Consider the following 18,585-nt stretch of genomic DNA (forward strand, 5'->3'; position numbering starts at 1 on the left):
AACTGGTAAAGCAATGTAAGTGAACCACGTACATCATCACATAAGTAAAAGCCGGGTACGACTAAAAACAGTCCTTCACGGAGGTATGTATGTGCCGGTTAAAGGTCTGAGGACTGTCAGACACTACTTAAATTTTAAAAATAGAAAGCTGAATAGGTGCTGAGATGATAACATGCCTTTAATTTTGCCCTTCCCCACTACCAAATGTCCTTCCCAATTTGTTTTCAAGTGTCATGTCACCACCAATAATATGCTACTTGGAGCTCACTGCAGCTCAGAATTTTAATAGGACAGCAAAGATTTGAAAGGTCACAAACATTTTTACTAAGGCAGAGCAAGAACTGAATCCAGCTCATTTTGTTCCATGGTCCATATAAGCTAGGTAAATTTCCAACGAAGAGTTACCATCTTTCCTGATGCAGAAAAAGATGCACAAGCAGGTAATTGACTTCACTACCATAATTGTGATTTTTTTTTTAAGTGTTTGGGACTCAAAAGTGCTGGCACTGGAAAGCACACCTGCCAATATTCATTCTTTTCGCTTCAACCTAAAGTCTTTTTTCCACCTTTTAAAAGACGTGTGGCGTCTTGTTCCACATCAATTACAAAGAAAAACCCAATAAAGAAGGAGCTCTTTCTAGTGTCCCCTCCTCCCATTGGCATCACAGATGGCCACTGAGAGCTTAAGGTTTAATGTCCAGACACTTAAAGCCACTCATCCTAAAACGCCAGAGCGACAGATGGATGCTGTCTGGCAAAGGATGAGATGCTGCCAATCTTCAGAGGTGCAGATAAGGTGAATCCTGGAGGCTAGCGTCCAGCTTCCATCACTTTGCACCCACACTTGGGAAACATCCTGTTTCCATCTCGGGGCGGGATCCTCCCGAGAGTGACCCCGGGGGACCAGAGAGACGCGGGACAGGAAGGCTTCTCTGCCTTTGGGAGAAGTTGACAAGGGCAAGCTCGAATCGCACGCGGGAGCTTACTCACGGGAATGGCCCGGCGTCCTCGCTCCTCCGCCCGCACTCGCTCAGGAAAAGCCCCTAACGCTGCAGCAAGCTGAGAGCAGCAGCTGAAGCTGCCACCGCCGCAGCTAATCCCCCGGGCGTGGCAGGAACTGGCAGGCGCCCTCACATCATCACCGAGCGACCTTGGAGCAGCAGTGACGCCGGTTCAATGGCAGCCCCCACCCAGCCAGGGACGCTAAAAGAAGACCCACTCTCCCAACAGTCTTTGCGGCCCTAGCGCGCAGCCCTATGGGAATTGTAGTTTTCTTTCCATCCCGCCTACAGCTCGAGGGCCCCGCCTCCTCACTGCCAAGCTAGAAGCTGGAGGCGCGGTGGGGCGGAGCGGCGGGCCCCGACCCCGCTGGGGTGGGGCGAATCCCGTCCCAGCCGGTTGCCCCGGGCTAGGGCAGAAGTCCAGGCCGGCGGGCCTTCTTGCGGTGGTGCTGCACTTCTACGCCTTGAGGCTCGCCCTGGTAGCAGGCCTGGAGTTCTCGCCTCGCCCCTCCGCGAGGCAGGTCCCGGGGCTCTCGCGTGTCGCCTCCCTACAGCGCCCGCCGCCTGGAGAGTCGCTGGCTTTGGTCGCGGTCTAGGTAATAAGAAGAGACAGGCGGGCAAGGGGTGGTGCGGGGTCCCCGGGGGAGCGACAGGGATCCCAGCTCGGTAGGTGCAAGGTGAAAGGCTGCAAGGCCAGTCCTGGTCGCCGCTCCTCATTGGAGTTGACCCGGCCCGCCGGACAGCGGCCGGAATCTGCGGGAAGCCCGCTCCCGCTGTGCGAGCCAGCGCACCAGAGCCGGGGCTCCCGGGTGCCCAGCGGCGGTGCCAGGTGCCGGAGCCCAGCCACCGCCACCCCGCTACCCCCGGCTCTCACCTTTGGTGGCGCACACAGGCCTGGCGACTTCCCAAGCTGAAGACACTCTGGCACCAGCCCTGTCTGCTCTGAGACTTCGAAGGGACCATTTCCCAATTTAAATGTCCAGGCGTCGTTTTGTGTCTTTAGTGTTTACATTTGATGTCGTATTTTCTCCTCGTGAGTTTGTTTTGTCAAATACCTTTCCTCCAAACTTGATCACGATTCGTGACAGCACCTACATGGCACAGTGCTTGGCACTCCGTAAATATTTGCTGAAACCATGAGTCATGATATTAAGTTTGGAAAATTGTATTGAATGTGTGCATCACTATGATCTTTGTTGAAGTTTTATGAGATTTCAAGATTACCTTGAAAATTACCATAATTTTGAAGCCTAGCCAAGTATTGGTAGTTTTTTTGTTTGTGTGTTTTGTTTTTGTTAGCATTTCCTATAACTGAATTTTGAATTCCCATTGAATACCCAGATTAACTCAAAACCCAAGTCCTATAAATACATAGTCCCTTTGGTGTTCATTTAAAGTGTTAACCTTTTTAAATGAAAGGCTTTGGGTATGACTTCTATATTATGCACAAAATTTGATTATTTGTAAAGCTTATTTATAAAGATGATTTATGGTGTGGCTAGCTTTTTAGGTACAGTTGCAAGGACTGCACTGAGGCTGAGACCTCATCAGTAGGTTTAGGAATACAGTCTTAACTATAGCTGCACTTATGAATACGTACACATATTTTAAAGATGGGGTCTCACTATGTTGGTATCCCTAGAACTCCAAAAGATCAGTCTGCTTCTTTCTCTGCCTCCTGAATGCTGGAATGAAAGGCATGTTCCACCAAGCCTCAGCAAGCTTTTTTTATTTTTTACTTATTTTTAAGAATTTGTATAATCTTAGCATAATAGCAAAAGCTAACAGCAAATCTTTCATTCAACTCCTTTGCCAGGTGCTACTGCTGCCTTGACCTCAAAATGTCTTGAAAAATTATCTGTTAATAATGTGTGGTCTCTGGAAGGTAAAACTTCTGGGATTAAACCCCCCCCCCCCCCCACTGGTAGTAACTGTTCTAGGAGACTGTGACCTGATTTTTTTTTTCTTTCAAATTGTTTTGTTGTCTAAAACAAACTCAATAACAACTTGCTGATACTAAGTGAAAAGCAGATGCAGAATCATGGTAACCACAAAAAATTAAGTTACTGGCCAGACCTTTCTACCTCAGGTAAAGTCAGCTCCAGGAGGTCAGGGCCTGGTGTTAATTACTAGTGGGGGTTCTTTAGGGGTTCACCAGCACACCTAGCCCATAGTGGCTACTCATTAAGTATGTTAACACAAACTTTCTCTGTGTGGTTTCTTTCCTTATTTGGGTATCACCTTAGAATAGATTAATAAAAGTGAGCTTTTACTGGGTCACAAGCTGTGAATATTTTCACTGTCACTCAGAAGTCCCCAGCTTGCTTTTCCTATGAGGCTCAACATTCTGCCTTAAAGTGTTTCACTTGTCTTTGTTGTTGTTTGTTGAGACCGTTTCCTGTCTATCCCTTGCTGTCTTGCAATTAGCTCTGTAGACCAGGCTAGCCTTGAACTCACCTCCCGAGTTCTCTGATTAAAGGTGTGTGTCACCACCACCCTGACACACTTGTCTTTTATATCCTAGAGTGCAAATAGTGTCCTTATCTAGTCATTCGATCTCAGTCATCCTGGAGGATAGGCAGCACTGGCTTCAAGGCCTCCCCTCAGCCCCACAGCCCCAGGCCTTAAGTTGGCATTAATTCTTGACAGGTGACAAGAGTAAGTTTTCCAGTCCTTTTCCTTCCTCTACCTTTGGCCTATAGATGTTGTCCTGAGAAAATCCACTTCTTCCCTCAGCACTAAAATCGGAAAGTACTTTATAACATCTGTGGTCTATAAACTCTTCCTTTCCTCATTTTGTTTAGCTGTTAGTAGATGCCTTGATCAAATATGGGCTTTGTCTGAGATGAAGTAATGAAACCAGTTTCAGATGATGTTAAGAGAACAAGCACCAATAGCAAATACTGCCCTCTGTATTGGAAAAGACCCAGAAGATTTGGGTGCTTGGTTTGCAGCTCTGTGGCGCTAAAGAAGTTACCATGCTAAAATTCTGAATCTATCAATGAAAATGAATGAGTTATTTACATAGTAAAATGCATAACTTGTGTCTGGCAACAGTTGAGACCATAATTTTTATATGAAACTTGTTTTAAGAAACAAAGTCTTTCTTAAACATGTGGCAACAAGAGTTTGTTTGTTTTAGTCCATTATAAACCCTGTTTCAGATTCGTGAAGCCTGAACCTCAAATGAGTTAGTAGGTGGTGAGTCAGAAATCCTTGAAGATTCTCAAAGTTTACTTGTACGTGGAATCTTTAGGGAGTCTTAGAAGTTATTTGCAGTGGTACTACTTATATAAAGAGGGTCCAGGATTGACTTCATAGTTGTTCAGGGCAGAAAAAGATAGGAGAGATGTGGTATCTTGAGACTTTGGAAATAGAAACTCCTTAGCTTTCTGCCTTTCAGGAGCCATGCCAGAACAATGCTTCTTAAAGATGCTCAGAGAGGGCACGAGTCTGTGTGCCAACAAGCAGCTGTTAAATAGCTGATAGATTATGACATCTGGTTCTTCAAGAAGTTTAGTAAATCTAAGTAATTTTGCTTTTGTTTTTATAGTGGGATAACATCTGCAACTTGAAGGAAAAATCTTCTTTGGAATAGATGGGATTTTGTCACTTTCTGTGAACTAAAGCGATTCAATGTCTCTTTTGGTAAGTTTTGTTATAATTTTATACCAACAGAGTAGTTAGATCTGGAACAAAAGACATTTGGATTTAAGCTCTGAGATGCTTTGACCTGAATGACACGTAGTCTTGAGAGCAATGTAAACTCTCAATGAGTTTTGTCTTTTTTAAAATATGTTTCTCCTACACTGTTTCCAAATATACCCACTATTCCCATTCTTTGTCCCAAACCCATTCTCATATATTTTTCTTAGATGCCAGTCATACCTAGTTAGCTATGCATTTTTTTAAAACTTCAAAAATCCTTTTTATAAATTCTGTGTGTCCCAAGGCAGGTAAGATAGCATTTAAAATAAACCTCTGACTTAATCAGACAAAACAAATTTTGAATCAGTACATTATGTGAGCTACAGATGGAATGCATTTGTTTGTATGTTAGATACATGGCATCTACTTTAGATTAAGGGACTTGGGGATTCTGTTATATCCAATGTAGTGTTTGGAAAGGAGGGTTAACATTTAGTCAGTGATCTTGCTCTTTAAATGTGGGACCTTGGCAGGACAGACAGCATTCTGATTTAAGTTTGCTCATGGTTGCCGAAAATTAGAGTCAGTGTTCAGACTCATGACTGGCACCCAGGCTGGGAGATAGCACTATGAAGTTAGGAAACTGTAGTTGCTTTATATGGGAGATATATAACAGATTTACTTTAAATGTGTGATCTGGAAAATCTATTAAAATGCCTCATTCTTTAAAGCAAAGTCAGCAAATGCTTTCTGTAAAGGCCAGAAGATGATAGAACTCAGTCTTCTGCCCTAGTGGCTCTAGTGCCCTAAAGCAGCCATCACAGTGTGGAAAGGAAAACTAAAAGTAAAGCCTGGATGTGAGCTAGAGCCGAGTCTGCCCTAAAGGAATTTGAAGACTTACAGTTTTATGTCAAAAGTGAGAAAAGGCGTGGAGTGCCCTTCATTAGACCCTGCCTCTGAGCCGGTTCCCAGTGCTGAATTCACTTTCACACAATTAGTAGATCAGCGGAGCTGGAAAACACTAGTTGTTGAGAAATTTTGGTACATTGTGAAAGAAAGGAAGGATGTGATTACGCCCCAGTGCCGGCAGTAGTGTTAACAGACATGGGTGGACTTTGAGAATCACCTGATGCTGTGTTTGGTGCTCACACAGGGAGATGGTGATGAGATACTTGAGAATCATTTACTGTAAAAGTCTCTTACGTGCTTTTAACTTTTTCTTCCTAAATAGATCAGTATCATTACACTAATTGCTGATGAGGATAGATAATGTAGATATTACATTTCATTATGGGCAATACCTTATAGTAGAACCATAAACTGATATTCAGGAAGATGTAAGTTTTGGTAATAGAAGCCAGTCTCTTAATTTGCTTTGAGTTGAACATGTTTGTTACCTTAAGAAACAAAATTGGTTACAAATATATTCAATGACTTCACAATCAAATAAATGGTTTAATGTAGAAAAATCATGCTTCCTATATTCAAAACCATCTGAGGAAATGATAGAAAATATTGATACACCAAAATAAGTTTAGCTTAATGGTCAAAAGATGGTCATTTTTAGCCAAATATTTAGGAATAGACCTGACCCATGGTCTTTTGTATACACAAGCCAGCCCTGTGTGTGTTCCACACTTCACTTATCTCAAGTACTTCTGACTTCCAGGATTGTTTCTGTGCTTCACGAACACGAGTCGAATCACTCAGACCCGAAAAACAGTCTGAAACCAGTATCCACCAGTACTTGGTAAGGAAATGGTTGAACACAGGTCTCCTCCTTTGCTTTCTGTGATACTTTTTACTGATTCCTCTTTTTCCTGCTGGTCTCTGTGAGTCTGGAGCCGACCTCTCCTGTGGTGTCAGTCGCTGAGGTCTCACAGTGTGTCATGTTGGCGCTTTCTCGGGTGTTCTAAGAGGAACATGGTGATTACCAGACTTTTCCCTGGACTCTGGGATTATCTACAGAATACATCTGATTAGATTGATTTTTCCAGGGTATCTCTACTGATTTGAGTGAAGCTTTCATCTGCTTCCAAGTCTTTCCTTCCCCTGCACATCTCGCGTTGGCTGATGAAAGCATGACTCTGACTCCTACATCTAGAAACGCTGGTGTTCTCCAGCTGACATCGCTTCCCTTCAGGAGCAGGCACACTCAGTCCCATCTCCACCTGGCCTGTGCACACTGCAGCCTCTGCCACGGTGCTCACAGCCTTCCGTGCTGTTCCCACACACCCACTTTAAAGCCAGTGCGTGAGCTCCAAATCTCTCAGCATGGTAGACTCTCAGCCGTATGGTATATGACCAGTGTTTGAGTTTCCTTTCTTACTGGGAACCTTTTTTTGTTCTCTGCTTGAAACACCCTTGTTTCTGCCCTCCCCTGAAATTTCTCATCTGTAAAGAATTGATTCCATTTTGTATGTGTAAACTCTTCCCCAGATTCTTTTATTTCATTGTGCTGTCACCTCTCCAGGGCATCCTCATGGGACACTTGTTACTGTACTGTCTTACAGTGAGTGAGGTCTGCATCTCTTCAAGCATAATGTGACCCCCACGTAAGGGGCGCCCTTGTTTTATTCATCTTTGTCAGGCATACCGAGCAGTGTAGAATAAATACTACACTATACCAAGTACACAGTACTTGGTGATGTGTCTCTGAAGTCTCCACTCCTCTTAATCCTTAATGTATACTACAAATTTTGCTATACAGTTAAACCTGCTTTGAAAGTTTTGTTACAGCACAAGGTAACTCCAGTTATTTTTGCTTATAGTTTATCTCAGGCCTGTAGCATGAATATTTTAATAAATCCATCCGGTGATGTTCCTTCCTGCCATTGACCATTCCTTAAAAAAAAGAAAAAAAAAACTTTTCTTTAAAGAAAAAGGAAGAAAGAAAGAAAGAAAAAGAAAAGAAAAAATGGAAGGAAAAGCAAAACTAGAGGACAAAGAGTAGAGGTTATCTCAAAAACAACAAATAAAAACAAACCAGCAAACAAAAGACCGTTAGACCCTTAGCCTTGGAATATTTGCTTGTGACATTTATATCCTGTTTTATGAAGACTATTTCCCTCATGCAAATGGTGGGGGATTAGAGGTGGGCTGGTTAGCTGATCTCAGCCCATCGTGCTGAAGTTGTCGTTTCCTTTTTATTTTATGTGTATTTAGTCTGCATGTGTGTCTATGGGCCACATTCATGAAGTGTCTGCAGAGGCTAGAAGGGAGTTACAGTAACTCCAGTTATGGTCAGCTGCCATGGGTGATGGGAATTGACCCTGTGTTCTCTAGAAGAGCAGTAAATGCTCCTAACCAGTGAGCCATCTCTGCTCCCTGCCCTTTTATAGGTTATGAAAATAAACCTTGGTGCTTTATGTCTCTAGCATTCCTAACAGTCTTACAGATTGATATCACTTTAAAAATTTAAGACATTGTTATATACTCTTCTTTTTATTATATGTTTTCTTTACATCTGTTTATCTCAATGGTTCCTGCCCTGAAGAAACCAAGTTAATTTATGGCGTAACAACCCCCTTCCAAATTGGGGTTATTTTCACTTGTATGGTAGAATCTCTCTCCGTCCCGTTATTTGTGCTTAACCATAAATAAAGCGATCGATCGATCTGCGCTCAGGTTTAGGAAGCATACGTACCACTCACTGTCTGGATCACTCCATCTACTGGCTCTAAACTCCACCCATTCCTCCTGATTAAAGAGCTGGATGTGAAAGGAGTTAACGCAGTCCCTCACACGTAGTACTGTTGGTCCCTCCTTCTCGCCTCCTTGGAGGTAGCAGCAAGATTCTTGCCACCTGCTAGTTCCTGTAAAGGCTTCTTTGTGTCCTTTGGGGTCCTGCTGTCCTTTAGGACATCCTCATGGAACTCATGCCAGGGGATTGGCCTTCTCTGTCTGCTTTGTGTGTGATATTTCACTGATGCTATATTTAGATACAAACTTGACTCTGACCCCAGAGCACCCCCATGAAACCTCATATTGCTACAGGCACCTTCCGTTGGGAGACCTATAACACTGAGCTCCCATCTCCTTAGGCTTATTTTTCTTTTTGACCTTCTCTTTCTTCATTTTACCATAAGAAAGGTATCTTCAGTTACTTTAATAGACTGCGGTGTGGAGTTGTTCTTGATGGTTAACACAGAACATATACCTCAGACTCAAAGCAAGAACACAAGCCTAGAATATCCCTCACAGGTCCTTGCAGTTCCTTTCTTGAATGCTTATCAATTACCATCTATTAGAACATTCTAGAAGTTTTACTGAAAATGAGAGGAAGCGTGTGTCTTGCTCTTCTCCATCTGTTTTTCCTGCCTTTCTCTCTTCGGGCTGAGACCTGACATCGGTTAGCAAGTGCTAAGTTCCTTCTACATCTTAAAATATTCTTTTCAGTCACCTTCCAGTGCCTTCCTGGTGACTGTCAATATTTTCTATTCTGCCAGGGAGATCAAACTGGGGAACTAATGTTATTTATTCTGTTTTATTTTTATCGTGTAACTATGCAGGTTGATGAGCCGGCCATTTCCTGGTCCCCTCCATCGGCGAGAGCCAGTGAAGTGATCTGCTCCACTAACGCCTCTCACTATGAACTGCAAGTGGAAATAGGTAATGATGCTGGACTCACACCCTCGCCTGTCCGGTGCTGGAAGTGAAGCTGGCACACAGATGCCTTCATAGGCCCGCCTGTCTTCCTTGTCACCTACCGCACAAAGCTGGAGTTTAGCTGGGTCTAGTAGATGAATCTAAAGCATTTTATGTCTGTCTAGAAATAATCACTCATATTTTAAGGTTTTGTCTAGTATTTTCTACTGAAGTACATTTAGGAAGAGGGGAGATATAACCTAAGTCCATAGTTGTATATCATTTTGTAGGAAGTTTCTAGTTTTATGGGTTTAATTTTTGAAGGGTAGGAATTTAAATCAAGTCATACAAATTCTTTCAGTCATGATGCTTAACCCAAATTACTTGTTAATTTATATTTTCATCCAAAATTTTATTGTACAAATCATTCTAATTTAAGTATAAAACAAAGTAAATTCCTGTTTATAGTTTAATGTTTGTGAAACATTTGCTCTGAACACTCAGGAGCATTTATTAATCACTAGAAACCAGTGACACGGTTGGGTTGAGTCGAGAGCCGTCCTCTGGGCGGTGAACACAGAGCAGTGCTTTGTGAGAGACACTAGAGGGCAGTAGAGGAGAGCTGCAGTACAGCCTCTGAAAGATGTCTGTCCCAAGCTTTGAACTGATTGATAGTGTACGTACGCCTGTTAGTATAAAGATCATTTACCTGAGGTAGTGGGTGGAAACCAGTTAACTGACTTTAGTTCATCACTCAGTGGCAGAAAGAAGATTGAGCAGCAGACCAGTAGTTCTGGGAGTGGAGAATAATGGCACAAAGGCCTTGCAGAGTTAGGGCTGCTTGTTGTTTAAATACAAACCGCAGAAAACAGTCTTGGCTGTCGTAGGAAAACCTGAACAATGTTGCTAGCTCACAGGATTGTTAGCCAGAAGAAAAGGCTTACAAGAAACCAAAGGAAGCTGGATAACCAAGTCAAAGCCTTGCGGCGCGTTGCCGGATACCTGGGTATTCTGCAGACACTGGGCTCTGCTGAGTAAACAACTCATAAATTCGTGTACTTGCCACGTGACCTACCAATCTCATGTGCAGGTACTTGCCAAAAAGAAGGACCTGTGTATGACTAGTTTGGGAAACTATTTATAGTCACCAGAAACTAAGTGAAAGTAACTCAAGTGCCCACCACCTATGAATGCATAAAATACCTGTGATGGAGCTGAATAATGCATTTTTTTCAACACCAGGGGAAATCAGATACATGAGCATGGGTGAATCTCAGAAGCATTGTGCTAAGTGAAAGAAGCTAAGCACAAAGGGCCCCATTTTTCTTCCTTTTGATTCACTCTGTGATAAACAGGCAGATGAGTAGTTGCTAGGGTCTGTAAGTAGAGGCTTGAGATTGCTGAATATGGTTCCATTGCTTGCCTATAATGAATTGTTCAGCAAGTCATAATTTTAGCAGTTACTGTAAATATGCAGTGGTGTGGTGTTGCTTAAATGTACCTTTCTCTAGCTTAAGCATCTTTTCATATGTCTGTTGTTATTTTTATTGGATTGCTTTCTGTCTTATAAATTCCAAGAGTTTTCTATATGTTCTGAATGAAAATCTTATCAGATATAGACATTTTTAGTGTTTTCAGTCAATGGCTTATCCTTTATTTTTTTATATATTGATAAATAAATATACACTCCTGATAAAAACATTTCAGTACCCAAATAAGACCTTAATGATGAAAGAAAGTGTACCAATAAATAAAAGTGAACACAGGAAGTGGGTAGAGTCCATAGAGCCTGAACACAAACAGTCTGACAGACACCCTTCATCCGGTGTGTCACATATCACAGTGTACTGACCTGTACTTTGTGTGTGTCTGTGTTGGGGTGGAGGTGTCTTTACAAAAGCTCAGAGACTGCCTTCCCTTCTCATTGCTGTTATGTGACCTTTGACACAGTGTCTGAGCAGTTCCAGGCCACTAGAAGGAAAGCCCGAGACCTGGAATGCATGGCATGTGACCCTTTGTGCAAATTGTGTCCAATAAGTTAAGTAGAACTCTTTCCTCTAGATGCATTTTCTTCAGATGGATGGCTATAAGGTCACAGAGAGAACTCAAAGTTGAGTGGACAGGAAAATAAGGGTGGCATGAAGAAAACAACATATAATGTCTTTTTGAGGGTGAGCATAGGAGGAGTTTGGGGGCTAGATATGACCAAGATACGCTTAAGAAAATTCCAAAAAAAATTAATAAAGATATCACTAAAAAGTAAGGGCTGGAGAGATGGCTCTGCAGTTATGAGTGCTTACTGCTCCTATAAAGGATCTGGGTTGAATTCCCAGCACCCACATGATAGCTCACAACTGTCTGTAACTCCAGATCCAGGGGAAACTATGGCACCAAGGATACATGCATGAGGTGTGCATATATGTGCATGTGGGCAAAATACCCACATGTGAAAAATAACATGTATCTTTTAATAATGGGAAGTTCAGGAGGGGCGCACTGTGAGGTAAGGGTCACATCTTATCACATACCAGTAGGCAATCTGAGACATGGATGGAGGCCTGAGCTTGGTACCATTGAAAACTGCTGATAGGCGGGTCACATCTAGATGTGGAAGGCCCCACCTTCCTGGGCAGCAGTATGGACCAGCCCTAACTGGGTGGTAATGCCCCTCTTGAGTGGCCTGGAATGGCCTGGGTTGAAGTGTTGGAGAGTGGGGTGTTTGAGTTCTGGGATTCACTGTGGTGCGGAGGACACTGGGCCTTTTCATTGATTGTTACCGTGGGTTTTATGTGTGACTGCAGGAAGAGGGTTTGACAACTTGACCTCTGTTCATCTCGCACGGCATACTCCTACAGGAACACTGGTAACCATAAAAATTACAAACCTGGAGACCTGCACTGAAGACCGTCTGAAAGCTTTACAGGTAATGACACAAAGGGAGGACGTGCTGGCTGTGATGTCATTGGAGAGGATTGTGTCATCTGTAAGAAATTGTCTGTTAAAGAAAGCAAATCTAACTAAGCCATACAGTTATCAGTTTAGGAAGAACACATGGAAGCAAGATCAGATCAAATAGATTCAAACGTGGCAAATACTAGGAATTCTTCAAGTGAGTGGCTTCTTTCAGTGTTACATTGGAGGCTGACAACGCCCACAGCCTAATGACAAACAGCAAAGGAAAGGGGCTGCTTTCTGTCATTTAACATTAACCTCAGGATTGATAAATTTTAATGGGATTATATTTCAGACATATACAATTACTTTGTTGCTTCTAATAAATTTTGTATAAGGGGAGAATTTATTTTACTGTTGTCTCAATTCCTTTGGCCTCCACATGTGTACTGTGTCATGTGTATGTAAATAAGGAAATAAATGTAAAAGCAGTTTAAAAACTGGGAGGGAGGAAGAGAGGGAAACAGAGACAGAGAGGTTGATTCATAAATAGATAGCGTAGGGGGAAAAGAGTGGGAGACACTTCATCTGCCAGAACATTTACAGTGGCTCTCTCCATGATGTGTTAATGATTTCCCCTGACCTCATTTTTATGTGTTTTTAAACAAAAATTTATACAGTGTTTAAATGTATTCCCTTTGGAGGTAAACTAAGTTGCATTTCTTCTTCACTTGTGCTTCTAGACAAGTTTTCTGACAATTTTAAATTGCCTTATAAAACACAAGTCAGTGTCTTGTATCTTCTGAGCAACTGTGAAATTTAGAAACAAAAGCTAACATGTCCCCTTGAGTATTAGGCACAATCACTGCTACTGAGAAAGAAGAAGGTGACCTGCAAACGTCTTTTCTCTTGTACATTTATTCTAGAGAGCGGTGATTCTATCTCACTTTTTCCAACATCCCAATATTACAACTTATTGGACAGTTTTCACTGTTGGCAGCTGGCTTTGGGTTATTTCTCCATTTATGGCCTATGGTAAGAAAATGGTTTTAAGTAAAACAACAACTTGTTTAAAATGGATGGTCTCACTGTAAAAATCTATCATTCTCTATTTTTATTTATAGATTTACTGGCCAATCCTAGATTTCATACTATATTTCTTTTCTGCTTCTTCTTCTTTTTTTTTTTTTTTAAGAATAGAGTGGGACTAGTGATCCTTCAGCCATGCCCTGGCCCACACTGCCCTCCCTCTCTCAGAGAGTAGCTGTTGCTTGGCAGGCAGAACCAGTTCCCTGCATAAGCACACTGTCTTTGCCTCTGCTTCACTGTCCTGTGAGCTGGTGTCAGTGAACTGTGGACACCAGGTGTGCGCTCGGCTTCCTTGCCTGTGCTTCCTACGGGAGGGGGTCACTTACACTTTCTGTGTTAATTCGCCCAGGTGCTTAGCACAGCAGTGTTCAGTGAATGTGCTGACAATAGCAACGGGTTCTTGAGCAGCTCCTGTGAATTACTTTTAGATTTAAAAATATTTTTATTCAATACTGAAAACTACTGTTTTAAAAAGTCACTAAAAGAAGTGTGTGTGTGTGTGTGTGTGTGTGTGTGTGTGCGTGTGTGTGTGTGTGTGTGGTATTACTGTGGTTGAAATCAGGGCCTTGAGCAGGGTAGGCAAATGCTCTATCTCTGAGTTATATTTCCAGCCCCTCCTCAAAAGAAGAGCAAGGAGAGGGAGCAAGAGGGGGATAGGAACTAAGGATTAGGATTAAGATTTCTAGCCAGGTCTGGTGGCACAGGTGGCACAAAACTGCAAGCTACTTAGGAAGCTGAGACTGGAGGATCACAAGTCAAGGTCTGCCTGAGCTTAGAATAAGTTCAAGGCCAACCTCAGTAACCTAACTGAGATTCTACCTTAACATTTAAAAATGGGTAGAGCGCTGGGGATATGGCACAGAAATAGCATGGGTAAGGTTCTAGGTTCAAGCCTCAGGTCTGTTCTGTGACAGTGATGGTGTGGAGGTTATTGTGATGGTGGTGATGATGGTGATTGATTGTGGTCATGGTGATGGTGGTGATGATGGTTCTTGAGGGGAAACTGTATTTGCATGGGAAATGGCTATACTCAAAAAGTAAGACACGTGTTTGCCTCCTTATGATTGAAAAGAGTATTTAAAGCATAGTTGAAAGTATGATCACTTTAAGAGTTCATCTGAATACATCTAGGCTTTCTTTCAGGTTCAGCAAGTCAGCTCCTAAAGACCTACTTTCCTGATGGGATGAGTGAGGCTTTAATAAGAAATATTCTCTTTGGAGCAGTGCGCGGGCTGAACTATCTGCACCAAAATGGCTGTATCCATAGGTATTTGCTTATTTATAGTCCACACAAGTGAGAGAGTCCGAAAGGCATCCTGGGAAACATTCCTAAAGAGAGATAAGAGATCAATGCATAAGAATTGAAGAAGATAACCAGTAGATATGTAACCAGTAGATAACAGCGTGGCCTACCATTCGTGTCTGTTCACCAGAAATGTTCATACCACAGTGTGCATGCTGCTGAGGTGGGAGTGTGGAGAGCGTGACTTAGTGGGGAGGACTCACCTACACGCCCAGGTTATCAGCTGGGACTTTGAAGAGCATCTTTAGCGACTTTCCAGCCTATGGCATGTTTCTGTTTTGTGTGGGTTATGACAGTCCTTTTCTCGGCATGGTCTTCAGCCCTGATTGTAGATGGATTTTGAGTAGGACCGGCGTGTTCTGTCTCCGTAGCACCGGCTGCTGGGTTGCTTGTCAGCAGCGCTCTGACTGGAGATTCTAAGTTGAACGTATGCAAATGGTTCTCGTCACCTCACCAGATTATTGGCTGTCCCAGTCTGATAGTGTCCAAATGTAGTGTTTTAGACGCAGAAGCAAGGCTGTTACATCATCTATAGGACAGTTAAAGGGACTTCAGTGTGACGTGTCTTTGTAAACGGTAGAGACTTCCATTGTATTTCATTTAACCACAAGCAATAACTAAGCTTCAGTGCATCCTCAAATAGCAAAATTAGTCATTTCATTTCTTTGTGATAGCCTCCCCCATTCTGGTACTATATCAAGTACCTAAGGAGTTCCTTGACTCCTTGAAAATGCCATGTATTTTAAGTTCATACGGTACAGTGCTGTTTTATAAAGGGTATTTACTCTCCAAGGGAAATATAAGGGTGTGTTCTCATCAGACTTTTATTCATTCATTGGCCAGATTCCTAGTACTTAGGATTGTTTCTTTTTGTTCTAGGAGTTTTAAAGCCAGCCATATCCTCATTTCTGGTGATGGCCTGGTGACCCTCTCTGGCCTGTCTCATCTGCATAGTTTGGTTAAGCACGGACAAAGGCATAGGGCTGTGTTTGATTTCCCACAGTTCAGCACGTCAGTGCAGCCGTGGCTGAGTCCAGAACTACTGAGACAGGTCAGCTGTGGCTCTTGCTGTTGTGTCTGTGCGTCTCAAATGTCTTTGAGTTTCACCAAAGGACAGTTGTGTCCTTGGTGTTTTGGTGAAAGCTGCCACAAGACCTTTTCTCTTCTCACACTTGTGTTAGGAATTTTAAATTGTGAAAGTGTCTTGATTTTGTGCTTTGGGGGTTCTTTTCCATTGCTCGCCATCCTTATCAAGAGGAGACCTATACACCAGTCTGCTGTTTGTACTAAGGCTTCCCATTGTGTTTGCAGGATTTACATGGATATAATGTGAAGTCAGATATTTACAGTGTTGGAATCACAGCATGTGAACTGGCCAGCGGGCAGGTCCCTTTCCAGGACATGCACAGGACACAGGTAATGCTGAACGTTAAGTGGGCGGCTTCCGTTGCGCATGTGTGCTGTGAACTCCGGAGTCTGATGAGCACTTTTGTGTCCATTTCATCTGCGTGTGTTCTCCTTTCCCCAGATGCTCTTACAGAAGCTGAAAGGCCCTCCGTATAGCCCACTGGATGTCAGTATCTTTCCTCAGTCGGACTCTAGAATGAGAAATTCCCAGTCAGGAGTGGACTCTGGGATTGGAGAGAGCGTGCTCGTCTCCACCGGAACTCACACAGTCAACAGTGACCGGCTCCACACGCCATCCACAAAAACATTCTCTCCTGCCTTTTTTAGCTTGGTGCAGCTGTGTTTGCAGCAGGATCCTGAGAAAAGGTAATATACGTGCTTTACATCTTATAGTAGATCTATGATAGTACCCTTTCTATCAAATTTACATATTTTGATCAAAACTTAATCTGGAGAATGTCAATGCTAAGAACAAGTCAAAGTGATGAGCAAGTCTGAAGCGCAGTTGGGCTCCTTTCTTGGCCTGGCCATGCCGGACCCAGCTGAGCTGCCTTGTACGAGTCAGTTCTTAGTGTGTCTGTTAAGGCACTTGGAAACGCCTAAGAAGTATAAAACAGTTTTGTGTACATAAACACACACACATTTTGATACTATGTTTTATTTTCTAATAACTTTTTCAAAAATTTCAGGCCATCAGCAAGCAGTTTGTTGTCTCATGTATTCTTCAAGCAGGTGAGCTGGTCTATTATCCATTGTTTTAAATATTTTAAAATACTATGTTTTAAAGCCTTTTTTAGTTGACTTCGTAGGCCACTTGGGTTACAAGGAATTTTACTAATAACTTCCTATAAAATAGAATTAAAGAACACATTTTAGTAGTTAATTTTAGACTCGTGTGTGTGTGTGTGTGTGTGTGTGTGTGTGTGTGTGTGTGTGTGTGTGTGTGTGTACATGGTGCATGTTCATGCATGTGTCATAAGGACACTTGTGGAAGTCACTCTCTCACTTTGTGTGGACCCCAGGATGGGGCTCAGGTTTTCAGGGATAGGCCTGGAACACCCTAGGCACCTTTGCCGGCTGAGCCACCTGATGGCCCTAGAATATCTAAGACTTTTATCCCCAAACACAGAGGAGTAAAGGCAGCATATCCTGTTACACACACTCTATTTTCATTAACTTAAAAATAGTGTGTGTCTTACCTAGAAATAATGATGGGGCAGAATAATTCTGCTTAAAAATTAGTTTATTTTGCTTTTAAGTCTTGTTTTTCTCTGACTGTCAGAATCAGAAGCATTTATAGTAAAAAGACCTAAAAATAATTTTAAAGTTTTTAATTTGTTTGAACATGATTTATTGCTTATAAAATCTGTGTTGAGTCTTTGTGCCCACATCACTATTTGAAGTTCCTTTAACAGATGAAAGAAGAAGGCCAGGACTCCATACTCTCACTGTTGCCACCTGCTTACAACAGGCCAGCAGCGCCACTGCCACCGCTGTCACCATGGAGCGAGCTGGAATTCCAGTTTCCTGATGACAAAGACCCAGACTGGGAATTCTAGGGTTGCCAAATCATTTCATGTCCTCTATACTTGACAGCCTCTCCTTGCTGCTTGTCTTCTGTCTTGTTAGGTACAAATGACAAATCTATACTTGAAAATACAGTTGGTGCACTGGAGAACTGATCAGTCAACCTGCTCTGTCTGTGGGCACGGATTTACCTCTGCCCAGATCAGAGCACCCGCAGACCAGCGTCAGTTACTGCCCGCCCAGCTCAGCCAGTGTCAGCTTGCCCTTCCTTTCCTTTTCTTTCCTTTTCTTCTTTCTTTTCTCTTCTTTTCCACTTTCTAAACAGTGACTGGTACTTTCTGGATCTCAGTGTAACTTTTGAGCTGGTTTTAATTTTCTTCTACATTTTTCTGTTCTCTGGGGAATGAACCCTTCCTCAGAGGACAGTGCTTCCAGAACATCTTTTCTTCCAGATTCACAAGCCTTTTGGATCAGCTATTGTTAGATGAACAGGCTGGTTTATTCTGGTACAAAGCCCTTTTTTTGGAGAAGGGAAAATGTTTGTGCTATCCCTTTAACATATGGCAACATCACACTGAGCCTTGCTCACATTAAATAATTCACTTGAACTATAAAGAGAAGGTGCAATTTGCATTTTTAAAGGGAGGGAGCTAACATAAACACTTTTCTACCTGTGTAAATTATTGATCATTAATTCATGCACCCTGTGGGAGCTCAATAAAAATGTATTAAATTGAGCATGTCTTTTATTTATTTTGTGCGCTTTAACAAAGCTAGAACACAGATTCTCATTTGGTTAGCTGAGAGAATCTCTTTTTTTAAACATAATTTATATAACACAGTAAGCTGCAGGCAATCGAGTATTATAAACAGGTGGCATTCTGGCCTTTTACATGCTTGTTCCTGTAGTGAGGAGCTGTGGTGTGTTTTACTTACATTTTTGTTGCTGTGATGAAATACCGAGATCAAGAATTGCAGAGGGCTAGTTGTCTGTAATGACAGAGAAGACAAGGCAACAGGGGCAGAGAGCTGCTGTCTCAGCTGCCTCACAGGAAGCAGAGATGGTGAACTGGAACTGGGACAACCTACGAGCTCTCAGAGCACCCTCTGCAGCAAGGCAAAGAGCACCAC

The 18,585-nt window shown here is 42.6% G+C and overlaps 2 protein-coding genes across 2 annotated transcripts in view; one reads left to right on the forward strand and one right to left on the reverse strand.

Annotated features, from left to right (window-relative positions):
• TRAK2 (trafficking kinesin protein 2) overlaps positions 1–1,304 on the reverse strand; it is a 51,966-nt gene extending 50,662 nt beyond the window's left edge. Inside the window, exon 1 of the mRNA XM_080933219.1 lies at positions 991–1,304. The gene's annotated coding sequence lies outside the window, so the exon portion shown is untranslated. The remainder of the gene's footprint in view (positions 1–990) is intronic.
• A 21-nt stretch (positions 1,305–1,325) lies between these two features.
• On the forward strand, positions 1,326–18,180 carry STRADB (STE20 related adaptor beta). Its single transcript, XM_080933220.1, has 12 exons — positions 1,326–1,597; positions 4,555–4,649; positions 6,319–6,399; positions 9,161–9,260; positions 12,038–12,159; positions 13,055–13,163; positions 14,361–14,484; positions 15,400–15,571; positions 15,832–15,936; positions 16,049–16,293; positions 16,617–16,659; positions 17,343–18,180. The coding sequence occupies exons 2-12, from the start codon at positions 4,638–4,640 to the stop codon at positions 17,484–17,486; spliced, it is 1,257 nt and encodes a 418-aa protein (XP_080789346.1). The 5' UTR covers positions 1,326–1,597; positions 4,555–4,637; the 3' UTR covers positions 17,487–18,180.
• The last annotated feature ends 405 nt before the right edge of the window (positions 18,181–18,585 follow it).

The sequence above is a fragment of the Micromys minutus genome (assembly GCF_963924665.1).
Source record: "Micromys minutus genome assembly, chromosome: 19".
NCBI lineage: Eukaryota > Metazoa > Chordata > Mammalia > Rodentia > Muridae > Micromys > Micromys minutus.

Coding starts and splice junctions, on each gene's coding strand:
- STRADB (XM_080933220.1), top strand. Junction 9,261..12,037: donor TGAACTGCAAGTGGAAATAG/GTAATGATGCTG, acceptor GTGTGACTGCAG/GAAGAGGGTTTGACAACTTG. Junction 15,937..16,048: donor AGGACATGCACAGGACACAG/GTAATGCTGAAC, acceptor TCCTTTCCCCAG/ATGCTCTTACAGAAGCTGAA.